Here is a 23,187-nt window from a genome sequence, read left to right as displayed (position 1 = left end):
AGGAGACAAGCTTATCTCCCTGGCAGGAGTGCTGCCTGCTCCGTGTCTGACCCCCATTGCTTGGTCGGTTAGCCAATGATGGGTAACATTCCTCAGAGGAGGGTGGATCTAAGACAGGCATGATCACATGGGAAGGCCCTCAGGGAGAGACTCAGGGAGCTGTGGAAAAGAGGGGGTGTTCGATCCCCACTCCCCCAGCTTTGACAAAGCCTGAGTCCTCATTCTGTCTTCGAGACATCCAAATCTCCCAGTTGCCTTTGTTTCCTCTGCCTGACTCAAGCCTGTGACAATGACAAGGAGTGGTGCAGCTCTATGTAGGAAACAGCGAGATTCCCAGGGTAATCAGGCCTGAGACAGGATATGTAAAATCCTGTGAAACCTGCTTTGCCGAGGATGCTCTTAATTACACTATGAAGACCCGGGCAGGAAATGAATCTAGCCCCTTAAGTTCTGTAGTTTTTTAGGTGATAAGACCCCAACTCAGTGTGAGCCCTCTTTAGCTCTTTGAATGTTATCTATTTGTTTGATCCTCACTGCCAGACAATGGTTAATAAGCTGTATCCATATTCCTACCCAAAAACTACCTAATAAAAGCCTGCTCAGGCAGTGGCACAGGGTGCTCTCCTTTGAGAGAGTGGCCAAGCCACTCCAAGGCACCCTCCCCTTGAGAGGGTAGCCGTGCTGTCCCTGTTCCTCCACAGGACTCGGTAGTCTGTGTGAATGTCTGTCTCATGTACCATCCGCAGCGCTGCAGATACTGCTGGCTGGTATGTGTCAAGTTACATTCTAATAAACCTTAATCCTCTAATATCAGCTCCATCTCTACTCCAAGATATAAAGAATAAAACCCATACAAACAAAACTCTAAGTCCAAGTGTCCAAAACTGCAATCATCCCCCTATCCTCAAAACCTGCTCAGCCTTCAAGTTCCGTACTTCAGTTAGTTCTACCATCATTCATTCAGTCAGTGAAGCCAAAACATGGAGTTCTTTTTAACACTTCTTTTTCCACCATCATTCCCCACCACATCTTTCCCCACCAACCCAAACAATCACTGTGCAGCCAGTGCTACTTCCAACCATCTGTGACTTCCATTCCCTCTCCAGTCCCACTAAGCTTGTTCTAATTCAGGTATTCCTCATCTCTTAGGTGGATTTCTGTTGCCAAAATAGTCACCTAACTGGTGTTCTTGCCTCTAATCCCTTTTTAAAAAAACATTAGAATTTTAAGTACATAGAACATTAAAAACATAAACAAAAGCATATAATCCCAGTACCCTGATTATCTCTGGAACCTTTTGCAAAGAACATTACTGCATGTATAAACATAAATAATTCAAATATTACCAGAAAAAGACAAAATAAGAATAATAAGCTTTTCTCCCAACTCCATTACTAGCTTTCATTTTTTTGTTAACTACCTTTTTATTTTGTAATAGTATTAGAGCATCAACTTTCAATCTTTTTCATCTCCTAGTATACTAAATTAATTACTAAAATTCTGTGGCACATATAAAAACATATTTTTTGCCAATCTAACAAAAAAACTGGTATAATTTTGACTTATTCACACTGGGTAAGTATTGTGAGGGCTGTTGTCATTTTTTAAGTTGACAGTCTAAGGGAAAAGGTGTCAGTGCTTCTGACTAAATAGTCAAGTATTGCATGTTTTAAAAATTCTTGCAGCACACCAGTGTGCCTCTTCACACCGGTTGAAAAATCACTGCATTAGAGTGAGAGAATAGTTGAGAGAAGAGCTGTGAGAGTGTACATAGAGTTCCCATTTACCCCACCGCCCAGTCTCTCTACTATTAACATCTAACATTAGTAACATATACTTGTTACAATTAATGAACTGCTTTTGATACATTATTTTTAACTAAAATCCAGTTTATTCAGAGTTTTTTGTTTTTGTTTGTTGGGGTCCACCCTGCCTGGTCTCAGGAAGCTGTAACGCCCCCCATGACTTAGGCTAAGTGAGAGACCTCCGGACCAGAAGCCACTAAGGAGACAAAACTTATTTCCCTGGTATGAACGCTGCCTGTTCTGTGCCTGACCTCCTAAGCTTGATCAGGTAGCCAATGATGGGCAAGATTTCCCATGGAGGGAATCGCCTAAGACAGACATGATCACAAGGAGGCCTCAGGGAAGAGACTCGGGGCTGTGGAAATGAAGGGGTGATGGACATCAACCCCTGCCCCCTTGGCTGTGTCAAAGCCTGAGTCCTTGTTCTTAGATGTAAGAAATCCAAGTCTCCTGGCTGCCTTTGTCTCCTCTGTTGACTCAGGCCTGCAGAAATAACAGGGGCGGTGCAGCCCAGACCAGAGACGGCGGACTCCCGGGGTAATCAGGCCTGGGACATAGAATATGCAAGATCCTGTGAGATCTGCTTGCTGGAGGATGTTATTGATTTAGAATTTGAAGGCACAGACAGGAAACCATAACTAGCCCTTTGAGCCCTGTTAGTCCTTTCAAATGTTAAAACCCCAAACTCTGCCCAGAATCACAGCGGGGGTTCTGTCTGCACCTTTGACAGTCACCTACTTCTTTTGATCTTTTCTGCCAGACCGTGAATCCACAAACTCAGTCTGTATTCTTAATAAAAAACCTGCTTGGGAATGGAAACGGGGTGCTCCCCACTGGAGACAGTGGCTGTTCCATCCCTACTTCCCCTCCCCACTGGACCTGGTTGTCTCTGTGTATGTTTTTCTCGTGCTTTGACAAGCCATCCACAGTGTTCCGCGATCACTGCAGGCCGGTAAGCATGCGCCATTTGTTTTTGTTTTTGTTTTTGTTTACCTTTTTCCTACTGTTCTGTATCTGTTCCAGATCCCATTCAGGATATCAAGTTACATTTAGTCATCACATCTCCTTGGGATTCTCCAGGTCGTGAGTTCTCAGACTTTCCTTGTTGACAACCTTCGCAGTTTCCAGGAGTACTGGGTTGGGTAGTTTACAGAATATCCTTCAATCTGCATTTACTTGATGTTTCCATCACGTGTAGACAGAGCTTATGGGTTTGGGGAGGTAGACTACAAGGTAAAATGCCATTCTCATTACATTGTGTCAAGAGAACACGCTATCAACCAGACTGCTGATATGGACCTGGATCGCTTATGGCAGTGTTTGTCCCATGTCCCTCCTGCAAAGTTACTTTTTCTCCCTTTGCATGCTGTGCTCTTTGGTCGTGAAGAAGTCACTACACACATCAACCACAGTGTGGGAAGTTAGGCTCTCCTCTTCCAGGGTGGCATAGTTACAAAAATGATTTGGCATAATTTAACATGGGAGATTTGTCTCTTCTCCCCCACTTATGTATTTATTCAATCATTCTTTTTTTCAATCATTCTTTTTTTATCAGTATGGACTCATCGACTCAGACTGTTCCATCTTTGAACACTGGGAATCTTTCAGCTGACACACCCTCATGGCTAGTTTTTGTTTTGCTTTTTTGTTTTGCTTGAGCCCTTCTTTAGCCTCTGGCATACAAGATGTACCAGGCATATTGGGTATATTCCCTGCTCCAGCCCTAGAACCGGCCATTTACCCAAGGAGCCCTGGTGGTATTGGAAACCAATATCTGGGCCCTGGGTGGTAGTTTCCTTTTAGGAGATCTTATACCCCTGATTCTGCATCTGGATTTTCTTTAGAGATCTTTCTATATCTAAACAAAAACATCAGCCATCATTTTAAACACCAGTCCAACATTAACCTCCCAACAGCCTATCTACAGTGGATAGGTGCCACAGTGGATTATGTCCTTGTAACACATAGGATGATATTTATGGATTAAGTCCTATGCCAAGCTATCTACATGCACCATCTCATTTACTCCTCCTATTAGTGCAGGAATTATTATCCCCAAACTGTGTGTGGAAAAAATCAAAGCTGAGAGACAAGATGCCGGTGCAGGTCACACACTGCTCTTTCAGCCACAGTTTGAGGGAATCCAAAGTTCACACTTACTCATTCCTGTTCCAAAGTCACTTATACCAGTCATGCAGACACAGAAACCACTTAAAGTACTGGTGAGACATTCTTGGACGGTTTATACCAGTCTGCACCAAACTGAGAACTCTAAGGCAAAACCTGTAAGTTTATCAGAGTTAAATTTAGTTCACTTAAAGGACTACCCTTTATTCTAAATTACATCTTTCTTATTTTTTTTAATGGTGTCAAAGCCCTTGTTTTATGAAAGACCAAGAGATAGGTGGGATTTTATTTTGTTTTTATATTTGACTCTGAGAAGTAAATGGCCTACAATACAAACCTGTTTCTTAGAACAGCATACAAAGCCCTTGTTCGTCTTCCCCTACAACATTCTCCCCCCTTCAGCAATACCAAACTGATTTTAAAAACAAACTCTTCATGTTTATATTATTTCCCCTGCTAGAATTATATCCCCTGACCCTCTATCAACTGGGCAAATAAGTGATTAGGAAAATCACATTATCAGAGTGTCTAAAACTTGGTTATTTACTGCTAGTGTCTATTTTATTAGTATCTCTTCGAATGCTTTCAATTTTTTAATTATTCCCTAGGGCAATTTTTGAAGACAGTACAATTTCAGAATCAAATAAAATCAAAGTTTTATCACAACAATAAAGAGGAAGCAATAAGCTTGACTACAGGGTTTGCTGGATGGAGGACTGGTCTAAGATGACAGAGTCCAAGGCTCTGCTCACTGTCCAGCCACCAACACAATTATAGAGAACTTGAAGCCTCTGCATCCATGTTCAAAAGCTGCCCTGCCTACTGCTCATGGAGCTGCTGTGAGGATCATAAAACACACACAAGCAAAAGACACCCAGGAAAGTGTTTTGAAAAAATACTAAAATATTCTATATACAACTGTGGTAGAATTGTTGGTATATTTTGCAGATTGTTAATGGTCTTTATTAACCATGGATTATTAGAGGAAAATTCAAATATGCCACCTCTGCAAGAAACAGTTTTTAATCCTTGTTTCCTACTATATTTGCAGCTACTTAGGGTAAAAGTTACCAAAAATTCTAAGCTTGTATTTCAAGTAGGCAATTTGAAAGGAATTATCGAGTGAAGTCTTTATTTTGTACTCAGATCCACAGGCTCTCTCCATGGCCTTTAATAAATTAGTAGACTTCCACAATTATTTTGCCCTATTGTTTAAAGAAACAATTCACAATACAACTTAAGAAAAATGCTACTTTTATAACACACTTTGAAATTCTCAAATGAAGGACTCTAAAGAGGTCACTTCAGAACGTGAATTATTTAACTCTCTTGGCCAGGTTGATTTCCTGCAGTAGCTTAACCTGAATACAAGATAATGTAATTATTACATTATCTTGTATGAGGGGTGAAATGAAAAGGAATATCCTCTATCCTTTAAATTTCCAAAATGAAAATATAACTAACAAGCAGAAATGTGGCATCTTTCAATATGACCATTTCACAAAACTGAATCAAATTTAGTTTAAGAAGATAACTACACACACCTTAACAATCCCCTACAAAATAAATACAGCAAACTTACTGTTTAGTGGTAGAATCATTGGTATTATATTTTGTTTCAGCTGCAGGAACAACAAAATAAAAGCCTTCCAGGAAAACTATCCCACAGGAAAGCAAGACAGTGATGCAAGCTGTCCCCATTCCATCAGTTACACTCTTCCTTCAAACACAAACCTTGTTCACAGGGAGTTCATTCAAAATCATTTCAACACTGCAAAATAGGGGTCACTCCTCCATGGAAAGATGGAAGGCTAATCAGTAAAGATTTTTGAAAACAATACTGCCGTTGTTGTTTTTGGTTCCATTTTTACATTTTAAAAATGTAAATCTTTAAAAAATTTTAATGATTTAAATGACCGATTTAAATGATTTCCAGACAGAGGCAACACACCCTTGTACTGCTATGATTTATCTGTGCTCTTCCTCTGCCCACTGCTGAAAAACCTTAGAAAATTTTCAGCCATTATATTCCTTTTAAAATAGCTTCTACTTACTAACAAATGCCTTGCAAATGCAAAATAAGTTATTATCATGACCCATATACTATGAACACAAGAGCAGAAAAATTTGAAAGTAAAAAAAAGGCTGATGAAAACATACCTAACCTAAGTTTAATGTACCTACTCTACCTCTCTAGTCCTCAAAGGTTAACATGAATACATCTGTAGGTTTCACAATTTTTCCCTGGCCTAAATGCAAGTATTCACAACAATTATTTTCATAAGTTTCAGCCACAATTTTAGTAACCAAAGCAATTATGAAATCTTAAATACTTGAATATTTTATATTTCCTAGTTAAGCAGCAAAAATTACAAAATTTCAGAGTATACTGGAAAAGCCTACCTTTCCCAGTAGTCATGTTTGTCAGTGATCTTGGTACAAATACAAACGGTGCTCTGAAAACTGTATCTACTCACAGCAACTTAAGCATCAGCAAACTCTCCACCCATTCGACTTCTTCAGTCTGATCCAGCTCCCATGACAACTGCTACCCCATTCCAAAATAAAAGACTAGACTATTTATAACCGTGATGTTTTTAAATGGGGGCAGAGAAGGCTTGGGTGGGAGGTGAACCTTCTCCATCTGACTCTACTTATGTAAGGCTGCCTTCTTTAAAACTGGTGTAAGTTGTTGTTTTTTTAACCAGCTATCCCATTCCCCGCCCAGAGGACAACATTACTAACATAAACCTTAAATAAAAACAATGTCAAAAGCAATCTTATTTCCACAAAGAAGATAAAGGAAGCTGCCAGCTGCAGCTTAAGCTTTTATCAGAACAGTCACTTCCAGGCTATTTTAGGTGATCATCTTAGCACAGCACAGCAAGCACACTTGTCAGCTTTATAATAGATTATCCCTGTACCTGTGACTATGGAAACACTTTCCTAAGACACTGAACCAGAATGCCAAACCTTGGCACAGTCCAACAAACAAGCACAGAAGGGATCGGGAACTCATTATCAGCATTGTTTTTAAAGACTATGCAAAATAATAAATGCTTAGGTTCTTAATAAAGAAAAGGCAGTCAATTCACTTTTAAATGTATACTTTTTTCAGGCTACACTGGGCAACGATTCAGATATTACCTTACCATTCACCATCGATCTATTTGTTTTCAGACTTGCATAAGTATTTCTCATTTCCAGCAACTTAGAAATGGTATCTAACATTTTTCAAATTACAAAAATTTTTAGCAAAAAGACATAAAGCAGGATGCATTTGGCAGCAAAATAATACTCCAGATACATTCGTGTACAACGGTCAATAATTTTATGATGATCCCTTATCTAGTTTATAGTTTTGTTGGCAAATAGTCTTTTTCTTTAGCTACAAATTATGAAATTTTCACAAATTTACCAGCATGAGATTTTCATTTTTCCTCATAAACATGTTAGTTTTGCTTACAAAACTCAAACACAGGAGCATATTTAACCAAATTAATGTATGTGGGCCTCATTTCAATCAAATCCAATTAAAGATCATTAAGTAACTGCAGATGAAGACACTTAGTCTATAACTACTGGCTCTTTCATGCAAAAATCCAATTCTCCCATGAACATAAGCATATCTGTATGATTTTTTTCTTTAAAAAAGCTTACATAGAAAATAATTTGCTTTTGAAACTCATGAAGAAAAAAAATAATTTTTGCACCACGGAGTTTTCTAATTATATGAAGATGGAAAAAAGAAAAAGAAACATCTCTAAAACAACATATTTTTAACTTCCACATTCTTTTTGTAAAAATATTTTATTTATTTATTTATTTTTAGAGAGGGCGAAAGGGAGGGAGAAAGAGGGGGAGAGAAACATCAATCAGTTGCCTCTTCCATGCCCACAACTGGAGACCTGGCAGTCAACCCAGCCATGTGCCCTGACGGGGAATCGAACCAGCGACCTTTTGGTTCACAGGCAGGCACTCAATCCACTGAGCCAGCCAGGGTTAACTCCCATATTCTTGCCACTAAAAGCCAAAAGGCCTTTGGGTAATCTAGCAACATAAAAGAATTATACAAATATGTAATATCATCCTATTACAGACAGGACTAACTGCTATTCAGCTGTTCTTTAATTGACGATTTAGTCACAATTCTTATACTTAAAAAAAATTAAGGCCCTAGGTTTTATGTAAATATAATCAATTACACATCTTAGAAAGTAATTTTGAATGTCAAAAAATACAACCTAGGATGAAACCTATTTCTTTCCTAAAAGTACTGCCATTACCATTAATAGCTTCTTTCAAGTTAATCCAGCACTTTTATTTCATACTCAACACCATTATTGTTCACAAGTAACAAAAGAAAAGACAATTAGACTTCATCAAAATTAAAAACATTAAACACCAGGAAAGCAAAAAGACAACCCACAAAATGAGAAAATACATTTGCAAATCATATACCTGCTAAAGAGTCATGTACCCAGAATATGAAAAGAACTCTTAGAGCTAACCAACAAAAAGACAAACATTTAAAAATGGGCAAAAAACTCAAAAATATTTCCCAAAAGAAAGATCTACACACGGCCAACAAGCACATGAAGTATGCTCAACACCATTAGCCATTAGGGAAATGCAAAGCCAAAATGAGACGCCATTTCATACTAAGATGACTATATTTTTTTAAAGGAAAAATGTTTCTGATTTTCTCTTGTTTTTTGTTGAAGAGGATATGTAGAATTTAGAAAGCTCACATATTGCTGATGGGAATATAAAATGGGGGAGCCACTGTGGATGACAGTTTCTCAGTAAGTCAAATACAGAATGACCCTATGATTCAGCAATTCTACTTTCAGGTATATATACTCAAAAGAAATGAGAACAGGTGTTCAAACAAAACTTGTAAATAAGTGTTCAAAGCAGCGCTATCCACAATACCCAAAGGGTAGAAACAATCCAAATGTTTATCAATGGACGAATGGATTAACAAAATGTGATATACATCCATACAATAAAATACCATAAAAAGGAAAGAAATACTGATACATACTACTACATGAATGAACCTTGAAAACATTATGTTAAGTAAAAGAGACCGTACACAAAAAACCATATATTGTATATTTCCACTTATAGAAAATATCCAAAATAGGCAAATCCATTAGAGGCAGAATGTAGGCTCTCAGGGACTGGGAAAAAGAGGAAATAGGGAGTGCTAGTAAGCATAGGCTATCCCGGGGGTGATGACACTATTCTGGAATTAGTGAGTGGTGATAATCACACAATTCTGAGAATATACAAAAAGCCACTGGGTTTTCTACTATATAAAAATCAATGTTGAGTATGAATTCTATCCATTTATAATCTGATAATGATTTTTAAAAATCCCAAATCCCACTTGTGATTAAAAACTCACATAAACAGGAATAGATGAGAACTGCCTCATCTTGCTGAAGAACATTTACAAAAAAGCCTACAGTTAGCATTAGGCTTAATTGTGAAAGACCTACAACTGGGAACTCAGCAAGGCTATCCACTTTCACCACTCCTATTTTACACTGTAGTAGAAGTTTAGCCAGTACAATAAGGCAAGAAAAAGAAATAAAAAGTACACAGATCTAGAGGATACAAACTGGTCCTTTTTACCAATGATACAACTGTCTATGCAGAAAATCTTAAGGAATCTACAAAAACTCCCAGAATAAGAAAGCTCATAAAGATTGTAAACTAAGCTGTCTATAGAGCAAAAATGGGCAAAGCAAAGGAAAGATGGGTTGAGAAAAAGTAGAGCAGTCAATGGTCTGAAGTCTGGAAGAGTTCAAAAAATGGCTGCTCAGGGAGTCATTGGGCAAAAAAGCAAAATTTAGAAGAGGGAGATGGGATTTGTCCATGACTACTGTGGTTTCTCTCTGCTATCTAAACATGAAAGAAGAAATCAGGCTGTTCTTTTGGTTTTTGACAGCTATTAAATATCTTACAGGTCTCTCAACATTACTGTAAACAGACTAAATTTATTTGGGTTAGGAATTCTGAAATCTTTAAACATATGCCTTTAGGTTATTCTATTTGGGCTTTAATAATTAAAATACTAAGAATACATATATGCAGAGTGGGGCAAAAATAGGTTTACATTTGTGAGTTCACAAAATAGATCACAATTCTTGTATTATTTATTAATTTTTGTGTTATTTTCCATATGAACTGTAAATCTACTTTTGCTCAACCTGTGTAATAAAAAAGGTCAAATTAAAGGCCTCCAGTTTTAAGTTAAAGCTTCCTTACCATCTGCTATTTTTAACACAGATGACTAAAAGAACTGCTTTCTTTCTCTAACCTATCCCTATATATACCACATATTCATACATAAATACATACACACATGCACACACAAATGTATCACACAAAAATAAGGAAAGTTGGAGGAAATGTTTACACCTGGATGTTTAGAAAAAAATGTTGCTGTGATATACCCAATGCCACAGGATTTTGGTAGTCTTGATGGTTAAATCAAATGAGTGATGTTCATTAAAGCTATTCATTATCCCCCCCACCCCTGCCCACAGGCAAGGCCTCCAAAATGAATGTGGCCCTTCTCCCCAGTGCCAGCATTATAAGGAGATACAGTTTCATAATTATAATATAGGCTATGAAGCACAAACTTACTTTTCCACCACCACTACTGTATCCTTGCCCAGTGCCTTCTATCTTGGTGCCAACAAGTTTTGAACTGAAAAACCATACAAACTACACAAATATATATATACACACACAATTGAAAGCATGTATCTAGCAACTAGCTGGATAGCGCTGCCCACGCACACCGTCAAGCTCACTCATCACTGGAACATGACTCCAAAGCCATAGTTCTGATCCTAGCAATACCAATGGTACATTTTTTAAAGCACATATAAAAGTCAATACAAAAGTAGAGGACAATATGCGGAAACTATACCATAAATAAAATCACATACAAATTACATAATTATAGGAAAATTGATTAATGGGAGTATGAAAAAATGAAACTTTATTTATTGGTAATCACTGAATTATAGTAAATATTCTTTTCATAAACATATTAAAAAGAAATAAAAGGAATCAACGAAAGCAGTTTTAGAACACTTCAAACATTTCATAAGAAACATGCCATCTAAAGACAAATTCTTTACTGATAGTGGTAAGTACACAGCGGAGTTTAGTCCAAAGACCTATATCCAGCTCTGGCTTTGCCCTTCCTCACCTATATGTCACTCTGGGGGAAATCACTCAAACTTTTTTACAAGCTCAAGATATTCAAATTTTGAAAGGTATGCAATGATTTAAGCTCCCCAGCAATTCTGAAATAGCTACAATGCAAAATTCTTGTTAGCAAATGTCTTTTTGATGACTTTATTTATACAGTAATTCACTCTTGTCTTTTCTTCCCTTTCTGGCATCACAAGAATTACCCACTTGTCCTCAAATAACATCACAAACTACAGTAAAAGGAATACAAATGTTGGAAAAAATAGGTCAGAATTAAAATTTCAGTTATTGTTTTATTTTTTCAACAATATTTATCACATACCTACCATATGCCAGGAACTTTCTGAGAGAGCGAAGATAAAAAAAAGTAATAAAGTTCTTGTCCTCATGAATAAAATATGTAAATAAAATATTTACCAAAAAATACTTCATAGGGATAGAACTAAGAAAGTAAACCAAGCAGGATGAGAGCACAGCATTGCCTCAGAAATCTGGGTGTGCTATTCCAGATGACCTTGTAATGAAGTGACACTACAGCTGAAATATGGATGGAATGAGGAAGACGGCCATGGTGACACGGGGGAACAATGTTTCAAGCAGAAGGAATCATAAGCACAGAGGCCCTGAAACAGGACAGGTTTAGAATGTTCAAAATTAGCAAGGAGGCCAATGGGATGGGAGCCAAGATAATTTTAGGGAAGAATAATACAAGATGTAATCAGAATGGTGATCAGCATCAGATCATGCAGAGTCTGGTGGGCCATGGTGAGCCACTGAATTGTCTCTGTGTAACGGGAAACCTCTGGAAGATTTTGAATAGGGAATTAATGCCACTTAAGTTATATTCCAAAAGGCTTACTCTGATTGCTACATGGAAATGACAGTTGGTGTTGGGAGAGAGTAAATGCAAGGATATTGGTTAGGAGGCTACCATGAGAACAAGGGGAAAATACAATAACAGCTTTCAGTAAGAGAATAGTAGCAGTTACAGTGAGAATCACTGGGATTCTAAATGTATTTTTTACAAGTAAAGCCCATAGGAGTAGCCGATGGACTCAAGGTCAATTGTGAAAAAAATGTCAGTGACAACAACCCTGCAGTTTCTGGTCTCGAAAAATGAGAAAACAGAGGTTAAGTCTTAAGACATAGAAATCCCTAGCAAGATATCAAATTCAGCTGTTCAGAAATAGCATAAGCATTACTGACATTAAATTTAAAAAGCAAAATAGAAGAACTGCTTTTTCTACTCACCATTTGCAGACTGTATCATGTTTCCAGATTTTTGGACTTCATCAAATTTTGTAAAAATTACATTCAATCTGTATAAAATATATATATATAAAAATATATATAAAAACTATTAACCATTACTGAAAAAATCTTTTGACACAAATCCACTTAATAACAAAAACAACATATTAATAATAATATCAATAGCCAACAATAATTGGGCACTTACTATAGGTTAAGCACTGACCTATGGGATCTAACTGAAAGATCCCATTTAACCCTTATAACAGCCTTACAAGGGATTAATATCATCCCTATTTTACAGATAAAGAAACCAAGGCCCCCTTAGCTTGCATAAGGTGACACAGGGTGGAGATGCCAGCCCTGAGACTAAGAATCCAGAGCCCATGCTTTCAGACATTATATTAAATTTATTGCTCTATATAAAACATGTATATTATGAAAGGCATATATTTCTCATTTTTCTGAAGCACAGACTGCTAATGATAAAGACTTTCAAAATGCTCCAATATAACAATATAAAACCTTTTCTTTTCTCTGACTTAAAGCTTAATTTAAAAATGTTATAAATAATTTCTCTAGAAACAAACATTGTGACTGGATAATCTTCAGCTTAAAAAAGTTAACATAACATTAACTTTCTATTAAAGGATAATTTTCACCTTGACATTTATTTATTTATTTATTTTTATTTTAATTGTTGTTCAAGTACAGTTTTCTGCTTTTTACTCCCTTCCCAGTCCACTGCCCCAGCCCTCCCCATTACCTTGACATTTAAACGGAAGCAAAACTCAATATTCCATCCTAATGACCCAGAAATGAGAGAAAAATTAGGGGTGGAGGGAAGAAGGAAGTCAAATAAAAAGAGGCTTTCCCATGCAAAACACAGATACATTTGAATAAGTATAAAAGTTAAAATTCCATGGAAGTACATTACCATTCAAACCTATGCCACCTATTTCAGGGAGCAAAGTAGAAATTTTAGCAGTTTCTTACAAACCATCCTTGGGGGTAGAGATGGAAACAGTATTCTTTTAGTATTCTGTACACAACAAGCACTATGTCATATAGGAGAGTTACACCACTGTGTGAAAGAGCTGGTGCCTAATAATTCTGTCCCTTTCCCTTACTAAGGAAAACTAGATATTTTACTCATTCTGGTCTCAGTTCATTAGTTCATTCACCGAACCTAGCAAAGCTAGCTAGCTAGATGCAGAATGTGCATAGGTCTTACTTTCTTGAGCTTCTACTCACTTCTACTTTATTCTATTCTAGTTAGAATTCTAAGTAACAGTGTAGCTAAAAATACACATCAGCAAATAGAGGTAAAATGAAAGGGATGAACTAGTCTGATAGACTTCTCCCCGTTTCCACTCCATGGTAGATATCAATAATCTTTTCGACCCATTTTTCCATCTTAGTCCAGATGTAGCCTCAGAATCCTTCTCAAAGCTGCTCCAGGCAGCCACTACCAATTAATCAAAGTTGGCATTAAATTGAAAATCTATTTGTCATCTCAGAACCAGATATAATTATCACTCACTTTCAAATACAGTGGTTACTAAAGATCTGAAAAGATGCTGTAGACTCAATTTTATGATGTTCCTATCACCTTCCCTTTTATAAGCAGCAAAGGGCTCCAACAACTTAATAAGCCCATCAATAATATCACTAAGCAGGTTGCCAGGGCATGCCCTGGCCAAGTTACCGCTTTATTGTGTCACAACTACACCCTCTGACATGAGTATGCCTGCAAATTTGCACATTAGGAACAAGGTATACTTCTTGTCTGGTTGTTCTTGAAATTTCTGGAAGGAGACAATTTTTCTTCTATTCCTGGGAGACTATTCACCATTATCAATGTCAACTATCTGTGATAATGTTTGTTCACTGTGGCCACATTACCCACAACTAGAAGGCCCAAACAATTAGGTATGAGAATGCTAAAAAGATTACAATTATTGGTACCTGCACCTTAATTCAGAATCCCTCAGGCAGGCATGCCCTTTCCTCTACTTTCATATTCCTGTATCACCAGCTGCCTTAATCTCTGTGCAAAAATGCCTATACAACAGCTCCTATCTAAGTTACTACTTCAGGAGGTCAGTAACTTGACAGTCTAGTATCAACCAAGCATTCCTTAGAAATAGTTCCTGTCTGCTAGTTCTGAGTACAGCACTAGAAAATGCTCCTATTGGGACCTATGAATTCGCACAAGTCTAAAAGGATAAGTTTTATATGTTCAAAGACATTAAATACATGACTAATGATTACCATCTGAAGCCACAATTTTTTTTCAGTTTTAATTTTAAATCTTTAAACCTCACACTTAAAATCAATTTCTTTACTAGTTTGACTAATAATAACATTTCCCCAGGTTTTTCTGATTTTTATATTCAACTTTTCAATTCAATTGTCATTTATTTTACTGTAAGATGCAGGTCTAATCATTCCTTCCTAGAACATTTTATAATATAAATTTAAAGTAATTTCCTAGAAACAAACACTAGTAATCTCATAGTCAACAAACCTCAACCATACATTCAGACCTTCCCATTGGCTTTTTAGTCCAATACTTTTTTTTTAAGATTTTATTTATTTTTAGAGAGAGGAAGGGAGAGAAAGAGAGAGAGGGAGAATGAGCAACACTGATGTTTCTTCCTCTGGAGCACTCTCTACTGAGGACCTGGCTCACAACCCAGGTATGTGCCCCATCTGGGAATCAAACCTATGGGAATCTATGAACCCTCTGGTTCATAGGCCAGTGCTCAATTCACTAAGCCACACCAGCCAGGGCTCCAATACTCTTTATATTGAGCAGACACACATATACCCAACTTAGAGGAAAGAAGAGACTATGAAAAGTTTTTAAAATGTCACCAAGACTTCCAAAGAGAGAAAATACTGCAAATCAAAAAATCAAAGAAAGGAGTAGCCCTTCAAAAATGGCAGAATAAGGAACTCAGAATATCTGTTTCTCCAAAGACACAAAGAAAACATTGTCAAAATCATGTTTTTCAAAACTCTGGAAATTACAAAGGCTTACAACAATCCAAGGAATATTCTTGAAGAAAAACACCTGAATCTAAGTTTTCTATTGTCTTCCTGTGCCCTATTTCCATCTCCAACTCACCAGCCGTAAACCAACAGCCTCCCAATGATAGGAGTCTGAAAACCAGCAGCCTCACAGCTCCTGAAAAGAGTTGAACAAGTTTGCAGCTCCCATTATTGTTTGACCTGTCTGGTAGATCCTTGAACTGAACTCCATCTCCATTCACAGAATTTGTCTTTATTTGATCTGATTCAGAGCATGCTCGGTGCAAGACCCTTTACCATGAAGCCATGGTCAAAAAGAATCAGGGACAACTGATTAACACAGAAACTGCCTGTGATGGCAATAACAACTGGAGCAAAGAAACTGACCAAAACTGGAAAATAAGATGTTCACAAGACTCTGAAAAGTTCTGACATACTCCTGGGAAACTAGAAGTCCACATATATACGCAAGGCAGGTACATGCCCAGGAAAGGCCCAAGAAGACACCGTCTCACTTCTTACTAACAAGGAGACAGTAAAGGAGAAGGTAGAGATGCACAGACTGCCTGCTAGAAAAATGAAAGCATGCCCCAATATACACAGAAAAAATCCTTACATTAACGGTCAACTGATTTTCAACAAAGGTGCTAAAAAATTCTATGAGGATCAAAACCATAATACAATCACCCATAGGCTGCCTATTATCAAAACAAAATAACAAAAAATAACAATTGTTGGCAAGGATGTACACTGATGGCAGGAATGCAAAATGGTGCAGCAGCTATGAAAAACAGTATGGTGGTTACTCAAAAAATTAAATACAGAATTACCATATGATCCAACAATTCCATTTCTGGGTATATACCTAAAAAAACTGAAAGCAGGAACTAGAACAGATCAGTACACCCATTTTCATAGCAGTATTATTCACAACAGCCAACAGGTAGAAGCAACCCAACTGTATATCAAAAGAAGAATGGATAAACAAAATGTGATACATTCATTTAGTGCTGAATAGAATATGATGGAATTTCATTCAGCAATAAAAAAGAATGACTCATGCTACAATATGATTGAACCCTGAAAACATGGTAAGTGAAAGAAGGCAGTGAACAAAAAACTACATTTTGTGTGATTTTTATTTGCATGAAATGTACCAAAAAAAGAAAATTCATTAAAAAGTAGACTCGTGTTTCCAGGCCCTAGAGAGAAGGAAGGAATGGACATGGGATTTCTTTAGGGGGTGATGAAAACGTTCTAAAACAAGATAGTAGTAACGGCTACACGACTTTGTGACTATACTAAAAAACATTAAATTATTTCATAGGTATATGTTAATTATGAAAACTACAGTATATGAAATATTTAATAAGCTCTTATTTAAAAATAAAACAATGCTATAAAAATGGAATATACAGTAAACAAAAAAATACTTAGAAATTAAAAGAAAGTTTAAATCAAACACCCAATAGAATAGCTGGAAGCTAAATTTGAGAAAACCTCACAGAAGATAAAGCAAAACTGTGAAGCTATAAATGGGAGAGAAAAATCAGAAAGCTAGTTCAAGTGCTCATAATATAACTATTATATTTACAAATATAAACAGTTATATTTTTAAAGAAACTTGCCCAGACTCAAACAGCAAGAGGTTCCAAATTCAAAGGCCCTCCAAGTACACAGCACTATGATAATAGTCTTATATAAGACCCATCACCATAAAGTTTCAGACAAACACTGAAGACAGAGAGAATCAAAGTTATCTAATACAGGATGAAGAACCAGAATGACTATGGGCCCTGGCTGGGTGGCTCAGTTGGTTAGAGCATCATCCCACTATGCCAAGCTTGCAGGGTTCAATCACAGTCAGGGCACATACAAGAATTAACCAAGGAATGTACAAATAAGTAGAAGAGCAAACAGATCATTCTCATTCTCATTCTCTCTCTCCCTCTCTCTCTCTCTCTCTCTGCCTCCCTAAAAATCAATTTTTAAATATCTCAAAAACAAAAGAATGCCTTTGGACTTTTTAGTAGAAATACTGAAAGCTGGAACACATGGGCATCAGTTTTAACTTTCTGGATGAGAATGACTTCCAACCTAGACTTTTAAACCCTGACCAACTATCAATGTCAAGATAGAAAAAAGATATTCTCAGACTCAAAAAAGTCTCCTCCACCTCTTTTCTGAGAAAGCTTTTGTAGGATTGTGATATGCATAACTAAAAGGAAAGAAAACCACAGGGAAAAAGACATGGTCCCCGCAGAACAACAGGCACACCCGCAGAGAAAGGAAACATGAAGCCCCAGGATGGTGAACAAGAGAGATGCTAAGATTATGAGTAAGCAGGAGGCACTGAAGGCAGTGAGACTGCAACAGGCTCAAGAAGACTTCCACAGACTGGCGACATAGGGACAGTACGTGATAAGATGCAGATGACTGGGCAAATAAAAATGAGATGACTATTAACCCAGGGGAAAAAAAGATTGTGGAAAAAAGGTAAGTAATCATAGTTCACCAAAGAGAAATAGTGAGCTGTGAATGGCATACATAATCATAACGATAAACTACATATTTTAATCCAATTTAAAGCATGACTGTATTTGGTGGACAAGGAGATGGCAGTTGTACATGGGGGAGGTTAGGAAGAAAGCTGAAATTTACCCTCCACCATGGGCAGTAAAATTCTCATAGTGACAAAACATTAAGAGATAGTACATGTATAGAATTTAGAGCTAGATAAAAAAAAAATCGATAAAAACAGGTGTTTGCCTCAGAGAGGAAATGGCAGAAGGGGTAAGAAACTGCTTTTTCAATATAACTTATAAATGTAGTCAACTGTCTCTCAACAAATGGCTGGCAATCAACAAAAATTTTTTAATTAGAGGAGATATTACAGAGCATATATTCCTTACCCGGCTTTTACCTTGGCCCTCTCTATAGCACTAAAGCTTAACAAGCAAATTAAAAATAAGTTTCCATTTTTCCCTTAATACATATCATTAAGTAATAGTATCTAATGAATGTTTATAAATTTTTTAAATATATTGAAATAGTAAAACAAATATTATGAGAACTACTCAAAACTTCTGGTTCACCAAGTAAGTTTATCAAATAGTTATTACAATACATCAACAACATGCATAAGATCCATCTACAAATTAAATTATCTTCAGGTTTAAAGCAGCTGCTGTTTCAACACCTTGGTTTCCACATGATGGTACCAGAGAAAAACTTAACATTGAGTATTTTTTACCCATAGCTTCAAAACTACATATACCACACTGAATAAAAATATTTTCTTGAATATACAATGAGAGGACAGTGAAGTGTTAAAGCATGCTAAAAGCACAAGTCTATGAAAGTAAGCCACAGGAGTTACAAGAGGTCTATTTATGTTTTATTTAGTGACCATATCACATAACTATATGACATTTATAATAGTGACAAATTATATACTTACTTTCTGAACACATAATGTAGATGAACTATAAAAATAATGTGGTAAATCATGTAAAATGGCCAAATACTGTATTAACTGAAGTACACAGCTCAATTATGCTGAGATCCTACATGGGTGCAGAGACCTTCCATCTCCACTGTATTATCTGGCTCAGTATCATTTCAGCCACCAGATGACAAGACCCATAACTTTTAACCCATGGCCCAAAAGCATAATTCCAGCTCCTCCGAAGTGAAGCTGATAAATGTAAAAGTCCCTTTTCCCAAATGTGAAATGAACAAAGAAAACTGCTGTTCAAATGAGATTACTTATTATATAAGTCATTTAGCTGATTATTAAGTCATTCTTTTTTGTCATGTATTTCTTATAGTTAATCATCTTCTCAAATATAGCACTCAATACACAAACTCATGAGGGTCAACATTTTTATTCCTGGACCAAACCCAAGTTTTAGAAAGCATTAAGCAATTTCTGTAATATTTTATTAGTCCTATGGAATCTTGCTAAGCTGAAAAATCTGCTATGCACATATTACAAAAATAAAAAATAAAAAACTATAATGATGTAACAGAAGTCTAAAATATTAGTTCAGCCACTTGGAACCACATATAGCAAGTACTGAATTTCCCCAACAACAGGATTCTTTCAAAGTCTCATTCCATTTGGACACATCCCCAACCAAATAAAGGTGGCAGTCACAGCCTCTCACCCTCACAACGCTAGATCTTAGGTAACTGTCTTGAAAACTTGAAGTTTCAGCTTCTTTCACTACAGCAAAGTTTTTAAAGAACTACTGGCCTAGTTCTCCAAGCATCATGTATTCTACAGTGTTACAATAATGGTTGTGAAGCATATGCATCCATTTCACAAGGAATACCCTCTCCACTTGCTTCAGAATTTTTTGGAAAAATTTCAGGTAACACGAGATGGCAGAAACCCCCATTCCTATTCACGGAGCCCAGCTCTTCTGTAGCTCTTTAAATGTTTTTTAAAAACATTTGTTAGTAGAAAGAACACATTAAACACATGATGGGAGTCTGAAGAGAAGGTTCTAACCCCAGTTCTGGCTTAACTGCCTCTGGGACCTTACCTAAAACACCGCCTGTTACTGAGGATCCCCCAGGCCACTCTGACATTTAACAATTCGCCAAGACAACTCACAGTACTCACCATATAGTCACAACTCACAGCTATGATTATTACAGGACAATCATGTAAGAATGTTACAGAACAGACGGGGCGGGAGGGGGGCAATTATTGGCCCACCCAGGGATGCCAAAAACTATTACAGAACACACATACAGCGGCCAAGGGTGGGACACAATATACTATTACCAAAAGGACCCCCCCCCCACTAGGTTCGATTGTCCGCTGCCTTAGGAAAGACGTCTCTCAATGCCAGAGATTTGTGAATAGGAACGGAAATGTTTCTTTAAAGCTATACAGACTTAAGGTAGTGACCTAATGTCTTCATTAAAATATCAAAGTCTTGACTTCAGCCAAGATGGAAGCTTAGGTAGACATACTATGCCTCCTCACACAACCAAAATAAGGTCAGCAACAATTTAGAAACAAGATAACAACCAGATCTGACAGAAAATTGAACTGTATGGAAGTCGGACAACCAAGGAGTTAAAATAGACACATTCATCCAGGAGTCGGGCAGCTGGGTGCAGAGAGGGGTAGTGACACAAAAAGCAGTGGCACCGGATGCATAACACACATCCCAGGTGCATAAGGCATCCCGAGCACAAGACCACAGCAGGTGGACCCTGGGCGCACAGGTGGCTGGCAGACCCAGCGAGGGGTTACTGTGAAGCAAGGCACTGCATGCAAGGTGCCTGGCTGTCCCTGCGATCCCACATTCACGCACAGATAAACCATGCAAAATTGGGCAGCGAGACAGGATGCGCAACCCAAGGTCCCAGCGCCGGGGAAACAGAGCCTCGGGAAACTGATTGAAAACACCTACGGGGGGACAGTCTGACAGTGACCAGAGGGGAGAGAAGAGGGAATTTCAGGGGGGAATGGGTAGGGTTAACAGGAACAAATTTGGAGGACACATAGACAAAAACTAGGGGTGGGGGGTAATGGGGGGGAAGGGGGGAGGGTTGGGTGGGTGGGCTGGAATGGGAGTAGGGGGGAGAAAACTGTACTTGAACAATGATTAAAATTAAAAAAAAAAAAAAGAAAGAAAGAAAACACCTATGGGGGTTGAGGCGCAGGGAGAGACTCCCTGCCTCACAGGAGAATGCGTTGGAGAGACCCACAGGGTCCTAGAACATACACAAGCCCATCCACCCAGGAATCAGCACCAGAAGGGCCCAGTTTGTGTGGGTGAAGTGGCAGAAGAGACTGAAATCCCACAGAGAGACGAGCAAGCGCCATCGTTCCCTCTCGGACACTGCCCCCACATACAGCGTCACAACCCAGCGACTGGATTGACCAGCCCTGGTGAACACCTAAGGCTCCGCCCCTCACACCTAACAGGCGCAACAACACACACACACAAAAAATGGCCCAAATCAAAGAACAGATCAAAGCTCCACAGCAAATACAACTAAGCAACCCAGAGACAGCCAACATATCAGATGCACAGTTCAAAGCACTAGTGATCAAGATGCTCATAGTTGGTTGAATCTGGTCACAAATTAGATGACAAAATGAAGGCTACACTAAGTGAAATGAAGGAAAATGCACAGGGAACCAATTGTGATGGGAAGGAAACTGGGACTCTAATCAGTGGAGTGGACCAGAAGGAAGAAAGAAACAACCAAACAGAAAAGAATGGACAAATATGAATTCAAAAAAATCAGGAGAAGCTTAGGAACCTCTCCAAGACATCTTGAAATGTTCCAACATCCAAATTATAGGGGTACCAGAAACGGAAGAGGAACTGCAACAAGTGGAAAAGTTTTTTGAATAAATAATAAAGGAGAACTTCCCCAATCTGGCACAGGAAATAGACTTCCAGGAAGTCCAGGAAGCTCAGAGAGTCCCAAAGAAGTTGGACCCAAGGAGGAACACACCAAGGCACATCACAATTACATTAGCCAAGGTAAAAATGAAGGAGAGAATCCTAGAAGCAGCAAGAAGTAAGGAGACAGTCACCTACAAAGGAGTTCCCATCAGACTGTCAGCAGATTTCTCAAAAGAGACCTTGCAGGCAAGAAGGGGCTGGAAAGAAGTATTCCAACTCATGAAAGGCAAGGACCTACATCCAAGATTGCTCTATCCAGCAAAGCTTTCATTTAGAATGGAAGGGCAGATAAAGTGCTTCTCAGATAAGGTCAAGTTAAAGGAGTTCATCATCACCAAGCCCTTATTATATGAAACATTAAAGGGACTTATCTGAGAAAAAGAAGATAAAAAACATGTATAGTAAAATGACAGCAAACTCACAATTACTAACAACCACACCTAAAACAAAAACAAAAATGAACTAAGCTAACAACTAGAACAGGAACAGATTCGCAGAAATGGAGATCACATGGAGGGTTAGCAACAGGGGAATGGGAGGAGGAGAGAGGGGGGAAAAGGTATGGAGAATAAGTAGCATAGATGGTAGGTAGAAAATAGACAGGGGGAGGGCAAGAACAATATGGGAAATGCAGAAGCTAAAGAAGTTATGACACATGGACATGAACTAAAGGGGGGAATGTGGGTGGGAGAGGGTGTGCAGGGTGGAGGGGAGTGAAGTGGGGAAATGGGACAACTGTAATAGCATCATCAGTAAAATATATTTTTAAAAAATCAAAGTCCTTTTGGATACCCACAGTTGCCCACAGTGCTTCCTTCCCCCCTGACCAATTTGGGGTACTGTAACTCAGGAAAAGAAGCAAGCGTCCAGGATCCAGGCTCTTGACACAGTCAGCTGTGTCGCCATCCAGGCAGTATCTCTAATTAATCCAAAGCCATGTGGCACCTTCTCATGGCCTACTGGCAAGAATTCTTTCACCCTTCTTCCAGGAAGTCTCTCCTGCTTCCCAGGCCATGTGGCCAAAGGGAGCACCCCAAAGCCACGTGATCCTCTTCTACCAAAGCTGCAGGGATCCCCACTCTGGCCAAAACTGCATGGTTCTTCTCAGCAAAACTGTGGAAATCCCCATTCTGGCAAAACCGCGTGGTTTCCCCTCCCTTGGCTGTGGGGGTCCCCACTCTGCCAGAAGCACGTGGCTCTCTCTTCTATTGCTATAGACACATGATCCTTTCTCCTTAATGGCTGCCGAGTCTGAGTTTAAATTCCCATGGCAATTCTCCTCTGCAGCC

General features: G+C 38.2%; 1 protein-coding gene across 46 annotated transcripts in view; it reads right to left on the bottom strand.

Annotated features, from left to right (window-relative positions):
* The window catches only part of CLASP1 (cytoplasmic linker associated protein 1), a 291,646-nt gene that overhangs the window by 147,458 nt on the left and 121,001 nt on the right, over window positions 1-23,187 (bottom strand). For 42 of the 46 annotated variants that reach the window (XM_036023578.1, XM_036023585.1, XM_028533500.2 and 39 more), the window contains one exon: window positions 12,423-12,490. In XM_036023578.1, coding sequence (XP_035879471.1) covers window positions 12,423-12,490 — 68 coding nt within the window. Of the gene's footprint in view, window positions 1-6,335; window positions 6,605-12,422; window positions 12,491-23,187 lie in introns of those variants that run through there. The other 4 variants (XM_036023588.1, XM_036023589.1, XM_036023587.1 and 1 more) reach the window with 3 other exon arrangements.

The sequence above is a fragment of the Phyllostomus discolor genome, chromosome 4, assembly GCF_004126475.2.
Source record: "Phyllostomus discolor isolate MPI-MPIP mPhyDis1 chromosome 4, mPhyDis1.pri.v3, whole genome shotgun sequence".
In the NCBI taxonomy this organism is placed as follows: domain Eukaryota; kingdom Metazoa; phylum Chordata; class Mammalia; order Chiroptera; family Phyllostomidae; genus Phyllostomus; species Phyllostomus discolor.
The sequence above is the reverse complement of the archived record's forward strand: the minus strand, read 5'-3'. Positions and strand labels throughout refer to the sequence as shown.